The sequence below is a fragment of the Drosophila gunungcola genome (assembly GCF_025200985.1).
Source record: "Drosophila gunungcola strain Sukarami chromosome 2R unlocalized genomic scaffold, Dgunungcola_SK_2 000006F, whole genome shotgun sequence".
Lineage (NCBI taxonomy): Eukaryota > Metazoa > Arthropoda > Insecta > Diptera > Drosophilidae > Drosophila > Drosophila gunungcola.
This window is the reverse complement of record NW_026453168.1, coordinates 4,755,199-4,763,405: the sequence shown is the minus strand read 5'-3', so window position 1 is coordinate 4,763,405 and position 8,207 is coordinate 4,755,199. Positions and strand designations below refer to the sequence as shown.

Below are 8,207 nucleotides of genomic sequence, written 5' to 3'. Positions count from 1 at the left end.
CACCAGCGCGGCAAGTGTTTACAACAGTTATTGTAGTGGTAATTACATTTTGTAAACATATTACGCCCGGGGGATTCAATTTCCAATCCACGCAACCACCACCTCTTAAAACGCCCACTCATTAAGGGATTTATTTGGAAAAAAATCATTTGAAATTTGAATTAAAATATACAGCTGTTGCAACGGCGTTGCCACCTTTCAGCATTATATTAAACAAAGGGCGCCAAACTGCGCATGCTTGAATTTTCCAATACATTGGTGTATTCCAGCCGAGTCCTTGTGGAATAACTGAGTGTGATAAGTTGGCCAGTACACGCCGAGCTATCAAAACGTAAAGACGCGATTGTTTAAAGCATTTTTGTGCATTTTAGTCGTTATCAATAGAGAAAAAAAATGAAAAGATGGGAAGATACAAGACTCATTTCAGTATTAAGTGAATAACAAAAACAAAAAATTAAACTAAAACGGCATTGACTTTGAATAAACAATTAAAATTTAATATTGTTTATATTTTAAACACTAACGCTCTTTGCCAGAGCTGGCAACCCTACTGCCCGCTCTCTCTCTTTTCGGCTCTCATTCGGTGTTGCAAAATGCCGCTCGGCCAGTGCTGCTCAACTCGCGACCGCCGTCTGATTTTTAGCTGCTAAAAATGTTTTGTGTGTGTTTGTTTAATGTTTCTGTTGCTTAAGAGCGCAAAACAAATGCTGAAACTAAATGAAAATGATGTGAAAAACGGAGCCTAATGTGTGTGCGCAATGCATTTCCTCGCAAAAAGCGAGGATCGAACCCTGCCGCCCCCGCTTTCCCCTCCCCGTGAATCGTTCAACGCGCCAGGAAATGAGAAATTATAAAAGATTATGAACGATATGTGAATATATACATGTGTTTTTGCCGTCGCGGTGTGTGTAGAATAACAACAAGTTCTGGCCATGTTTATCAGTCATTGAAAAGAAAGCAGCGGCCAAATAAATAAACCAAAAAACGAAAATGCGCGACAACTAGTGTAAATTTGTGTTGTTGTTGTTGTTGTTGTCGGAACCCCCGCCTCTCGCACACACACACACGCACGCTCTCCCACTCACACACACACGCAGCCTCCAAGGAAAACTAAAAGTTCCGCAAACATAATTATAAATAAAAAAAAAAGAAATTAGGAATACAAAAAAATCAAAATTATTAAGGATTTAAAGAATTTGGATTTACTAAAGCCACAAAATGCAGGCCAAAAAGCGTTATATACTGGTCTTCGTCTCGTGCGCTTTTTTGGCCTACGCCTATTTTGGAGGATATCGCCTGAAAGTTTCGCCCTTGAGACCCCGTAGAGCCCAGCACGAATCGGCCAAAGATGGAGGCGTCCAACCCCACGAGCAGTTGCCAAGTTTTATGGGCGTACCCGAACTGCAAGAACTTCAGCTTCTGCAGGGTAATCAATCGAAGAGCACGGGCAACCCGATACAAAAACACCAGGTCACTCCACGTAAACCCGACTGCCGCATGGAGACCTGTTTCGACTTTACGCGCTGCTACGATCGCTTTTTGGTCTACATCTATCCACCGGAACCCCTCAACTCCCTGGGCGCCGCCCCGCCCACCTCGGCCAACTATCAAAAGATACTCACTGCCATCCAGGAATCGAGATATCACACCAGCGATCCCACGGCCGCCTGTCTTTTTGTGCTCGGTATCGATACCCTGGATCGGGACTCACTATCCGAGGACTATGTCCGGAATGTCCCATCCAGATTGGCGAGATTGCCGTACTGGAATAACGGAAGAAACCACATCATTTTCAATCTGTATTCGGGCACCTGGCCGGATTACGCGGAGAACTCACTGGGTTTCGATGCGGGGGAGGCCATTTTGGCCAAGGCCAGTATGGGAGTGCTCCAGCTGCGACACGGATTCGATGTCAGCATACCGCTCTTCCACAAACAATTCCCGCTGAGGGCCGGTGCCACGGGCTCCGTGCAGTCCAACAATTTTCCCGCCAACAAGAAGTATCTGCTGGCGTTCAAGGGCAAACGGTGAGTCCATAAACGTTATCAATTTAATCAGGGCTAATAGCAAAGAGTAGAACTCCGTTAATCGAAGGAAAATATATTTTTAATTACAAATCTGATTATTATATTTATAAGATATTTTTTTATTTATGCAATAAAATCTAATAATTTCGCTCGAAATACACTTTCACGTATGAATTAATTGGTAATACCATATTTTTATCTTGTTGATACGGCAGATAAGATAGGCAGAATCAAAAGTAGTAATGCTAGCCCTCTAGGGCCAGATCTTACAAATAGTGCTTATAGAAAAAGTTTGAAAGTGGATGCCTGCATGAGAAAATGTATTTTTAAATAAATAAAATCTCTTTAAATCGTTAAGATGATATGTGTATGAATCATTTGTGTTTTTAAAATTCTTAAGATGTATATCTGTTCTTAGGAGCCTGCAAATGTATACGAAATGTAAATATTTCATGTATATTAAAAGTTTATTACCATTATAATGGATTAACTATTAGAATACCCATAATTAGCTAGTACACCATTGTGATTTGGAAGAGTTGATTAATATGCAAATTAAAAAGTATCTGCAAGCGTTGAGAGGAAAACAAATGTATTATTTCAAGGGAATTATTCAAAAGGTATTGCTTGAACTAAGAATAGACATTTGAATATAAAAAGCTTTCTGATAAAGTAGCCTTCTGATTTTGTATCGGCAATTAGGCGCCAATTTCACTCGTGCGCGATAATTTTTTTTTTAATTAAAAATCTACCTTATATATTAGTCATAAATTGATTTTACCACCAGTCTGTATCTGAATCTTTTAGGCGCAATTATAATAAGAAAGATTTCGATAAAAATAAAAAAAATAATAAATAAAAAATAATTTAAATTCTGTACTTCAGTTTGAATAACTTTACTGCCACGAGGTTATGCGGTCAGAAATAATCATTTTGTATGTGAAACTGAATTCATGGAAGCGGCTTAAAGCTCTAAGGTTTAAGTTGTGGGAAAAAGTATTTGCTTAAAAGGAACTCTAAGATCTTCAAAGGGACTTCGAAAGTGAGTAGTTATTAATCTTTAGAAGAGCTAATAAAGCCTTAGATAATCCTGAATATTCCCCATGTCTTTAATGACTAAAAAACATGGAAAACAAGCCACTTTGTCAGGCTAAGCAATAAACTATGCAATTCCTGCTTGGTTTTCCTAGGCTCAGAATGCAGTCATAGGTGGAACAATACAGACCAGTCTTAAATTCCCCACCAATTGAAATAACCCCCATTTGAACCAGTCGTCTGGCTTAGTCAGGCGGCAAATTGCAGGTTGCATCTATCGATGCCATTCCTCAGGCCACCTCAAAAAAAACTGTATGAAACTAGAGAAGCAAATGTGAAAACCCAATCGAAATCCGAAACGTTTCACTATTCGAGTTTTCAGGCACCCCCCTTTTTTTTTGGGCCATTCAAATTGAAAAATCGTCTAGCAACGCGTCATTCGTCATGTCCTTCCATATTCCAAGTTGCTAGTTGCTCCTGTTTTTGGGCCTAGTCCCCTTGGTGTCCTGGGTCCTTTTTTGCTGTTGCTACTCTTTTGTTTGTCGCCGCTTTATTGTTGTTTACTCGATTCTGCCACCCACAACAACAAAAGAAACGGCAAAAGCAACAATAAGGACTGGGATGACGCTTCCTTTGATATGAAACTCGTTTCAATAGCAAGCACCAGGGCACAGGAAAAAATATCAATTTTACAGGATATCCTGTGGTAGTATCTGAATATTACAAAAAACGTATTGCCATGTGTTTGTTTTTATCGAGCTTAGACCATAACGATACAACGATGCTAGACAATACAATTTTCGTAATTTGAGTAAGTTTTAATTTTTTTCCTTTAATGTTAAAAAGTAAAAAAAAATAATAATTTTTTCCAGTGCAGGAAGCCCCTGTAATCTGACCTTTGTCCCGTGTGTGTGGGCAGTAGACAAGCGTCTAAGGTTGGGACCCTCTACATCACCTGATATCCACGTGTGGACATGAGCTCATTGTGCCCTAATTTAAAATTGATTTTCACCCTCAAAGCTTCGATAGTGGAGAAAAATTCCAAATATAACTATGGAAATTCCTTGAGGACAAGTTTTCATTAAGTAAAGTGCTGGCCGACCGTAATTAACACTCAGGCAATTAATATTGTACAAGTATGTGGGGACAGGACCAGAGTAGCACTTTAAAAATTACATGTATGCCAATTTTTTTGTAAGTTAAAATACTCTTCATGTGTGAAAAAGATTCGCCTTAATGATTTCCTCTGAGAACTCTACATTAAAAGTAAAGTTGCCTTTACTCTCGGAGTATATATTTAAGAAGGACTGATCTTGGATCTGTGTATAAAATCGACAAAAATAAACCATTTTCATTTAAATAAGATTCTATTCGAACTTTAAAATCAGTAATAAAAGATTTATGATTCACCGACTTTTTATTGCTAATTAAATATGCGAGAGGTGTGATGACAACCATTAAATGCTTGTGCACAGCAAAACCAGCACCCAGAAAATTAAAAATAAATTCAAATTGAACAGCATTTAGCACGCTACAAAATTGTTTTTTTTTTTAATGTTATGCTTTAGTATTCAAGTAAAATTATTAACTAGAAATACAACAGCTGCACAAGCAAAATCAACAAACATGGCAAAGTCGGATGAGAAGGTTCGAGGGTACGCCAAAGTGATGTTAAAGTTGTTAACAACACATACATATACAACAAGGCACTATTGGGAGGGCTGAAGAAAAAGGTGTCGGGGGAGTGGGTGTGACCCCACCTCCATACCCACTTCAATTTACACATACAATTAAAAGCGAAAGGAACGACACGTACCGGGCCACTTTACAATTATACGTCCAAACAGCAGCATGTGCACTGAGAAAGATTGATACAAAGAGGGAATAAATATAAATAAATTGGATTTACCCTAATACATAAGTCCCATGACATTATATTATTTTATTTAACTAAACTAACATACCCAAATACTTTACAATGAGGGATACATTTTCAAAAGTTACTTAAAATCATAGCTTTTTGAAAATTTTTTTTAACAATTGGAATGACAGCATGGACTTCAGTCTTCAAAATATATATTTTATTCTTACATAAAATGTTATGGTACTGTTTCTCAAACATTTAAGACTTATAAATATTTGTTTATTGTGTACCAATATTGTTGAGCCGAACAGACGGAAAGAAGCCTTACCAAACTAGCCACATATCCCAAGGCCGCCCGTCACCCCGAATACCCCGAAACCACTCACACCAAACCACACACCACCCACATTTACATACCCAGTTGCCTGGACATCCTTTGCGGATTCGCTTCCCTGGGAAACTGTTGGACAAGTTTTCTTTTCCCGTTTAATTGCAGCTCCCTCCCGCTCGAACTCCGTGTGTGAATTGCGGGAAAAGTGGGGAAAAAATATAAGCGAATGGGGCGGGGAAAATAGGCGAAAGGGGAGTGGCCGAGAGGGAAAGTGTGTTTTCTGGGTTCAGAGTTAATCTGCGGTTGCGAGTCTGCGTTTGACATTCTTCTTTGGGGCTGTGGTTTCTGGCATTTGCTGGCGAGAAATTGTCTGAGATTCGGGGATATAATCACTGACCAAACAGGTTCCAATGAGATCATCAATATGGCAAAAGAATTAACTTGGCCATTATCAATCATTGGCGCTGATTAAGCTGACTAATCGAGAAAGTCTGCAAAGCTTTTGACAGCTAGGTTAAGAGCGAATGAAGTTTGGCCATCTCACAATTGGCAAAAAGTTTTTAATTATGTGAAAATCATAAAAGATGATTTTTAATTTCGTCTCCAATTTATTGGCAATGTCAAGAAACTTTTGAAAAAATGTAATTAATGCCTTTATGCTTTTAACCTTTTTCGATTTCTGACAGAAGTATAGAAAATCTAATAAAATATTGTTTTTATGTTTTTATAGCAAAGTCAGTCAATTATTTTCAGTCACTTTAAACTAGTTCTTAAAGTTCTTACTTGTTAGTAGTACACTAGTAACAGTTTCTTTAAAAATAGTGATTTAACATCGAAGACATCCCAGCAAACCCTTCTAAACATCTAATGAGCATGGGACAGCACTGTTTCTATGGCACCTCAAATTGACTTACGAATTTAGCGTCAATTTCTGGGGGAATCCCTGGAGGGCGAAATCAGCTTGCATGCTCTGGAAAAGAAAACTTTTTCATCCACCCCATAAAAATAACCAAGTGAAACCTTTTGCCAGGTGCCAACGCCTTCGTTTCGCACGTTCTTGGCTTGGTTTTATTAACCTTTCATATCGCAGTTGATGGTGTGCGAATTTCATATTCTTGGCAAATGTGGTAAGACATAGATGTGTATATATGGGGGGCCACATACCCATCCGCTATCTATAACTTGGATGACTTTTTGTGACAATTGCTTGCCGCTTAACAGAAACTTGATGGGGCTTTTTATGAGTGTCTTTCAGCAATTAGAGGGAAAACTTCACCCTGCCGGCAAGCAATTCACCTTGAAGGGCCCGGCAAGTTGTGCTCATAATTTGGTTTCTTCCAATTAGCAGAGAAACGAGGACGCCCGCAACTCACTCCTCATCGGGCAATTATTTATTATTACTTTTTCCGAACCAGCTGCACACGGTTTTGTTGTTTTCGAAAGCTTTTCCGATTGATTCCGCGCAAACATCTATATTTGCCTATATGCACTATATAAGTGTATATGCAGGACTTCTGACATTTGAAATTCGTTGCACATGTCCATCCATTGCTCTAAGGGATATTGGGGCTTCTGGTTTTTGCTGTTTTAGTTAGCTTTGAGTTTCATTTGGTCGGGGATTTGGCCCTGGATGTGGATTTAGATGTCGGTTGGCTGTTGGATGCTGGATGCTGTTGGATGTTGTTGCACAGCATGCGTAGTTGGCCATGCCAAATTGCAATTGCATTTTGCAGTCGAACATTTTTTGCTGCCACTTTCCCAGCGAACTCATACCATCCCCTTCGTAAATCGCTCAAATCAATTCGTTGCGGTTCGCATTCGGTTTTATTTCAATGCAATTCGATTCGCTTCGCCTTTGGTTTGGGCTTAAATTAGCTTTCAGCTCGGTGCGAGCTTTAAACTTAATTAATTTCCAACAAAATCTAAATTCGATCTTGGCTATGGCCTTGGGGAAATGTTTGACTACTGCGAAATCTAATCAAATCCAAGAAAATTGCAAGGTGCACCTTGATGACTAAAAATGTTTGAGAAAGAAAATCGAATTATGCTAGGGAAATTTAGAATAAAGGAAACCACATTACTTAATGCAATTAAAACTTTAACTTCATTGTTTTCAGTTCAGTGGCTTACCAGTTATTGCATGCGATAATTGATGTATTTTAATACGTTATTTATCAACTTATTTTCATCACTCAGGGTGGATTCAATTATTATTTCCATTTAATTGTAATGCATTAAATTTTCTTTGTGCAGGAACAAAGTAAAAATGGAAATTTTATTGCATGTAGGAATTTTAAAGTATATACTCGGACAACTTAATAGGTGTAGATTTATAAACTATAAAAAAAGTATCTGTACGATTTATTACTTCAAAGTCAGCCTGTCATCGTCAAACGAATTTTTTGAGAAAATCGGCACAAGTGATATTCCAGATAAAGTTGAATATAAAATAATTTTAAATGCATGTATTCCACGCAACACCTGGATCAAGACCATAAACCAGAGAATTATAAAATACATTCCTTGGGCATCTGCTTTCAATGTTCCACACAGTTTCTCCAACCACAAGTACTAAATCTATGCCGACGAGTTGAATTGATTATGGCACAGAATTTCTGGGTTCTGGCACTTAAAGATGCCAATAACCAGACGAGTGTTTGGCAGAGAGAGAGACAAGATGGGGCGGTCTACCGAGTAACCTTATCGAGGTAAGAGGCCCCACAGGCATCGCCCAAGTGCTCTCTACTTATGACGTGTAAGCGGCTCGAACAGTTTATGCGATTTTCAGCTTTATTGACGGCACGTGCCGAACCGGCCAACAGAGGGATGGTGGTATTCCCCCTTGAACGTGTGAAACACTATCCGCCATGAACCCATGGAACAACCTCGACCGACCCGCCCATCCAACACAACCCTCTGTACCCGCTTCCTTATATAAACTCATTATCAA

The 8,207-nt window shown here is 38.9% G+C and overlaps 1 protein-coding gene across 1 annotated transcript in view; it reads left to right on the top strand.

The window, feature by feature from the left end:
- Positions 1–351: 351 nt before the first annotated feature.
- LOC128254879 (exostosin-1) overlaps positions 352–8,207 on the top strand; it is a 65,941-nt gene continuing 58,085 nt past the window's right edge. Inside the window, exon 1 of the mRNA XM_052984229.1 lies at positions 352–2,027. Coding sequence (XP_052840189.1) covers positions 1,219–2,027 — 809 coding nt within the window. The 5' untranslated portion in view covers positions 352–1,218. The remainder of the gene's footprint in view (positions 2,028–8,207) is intronic.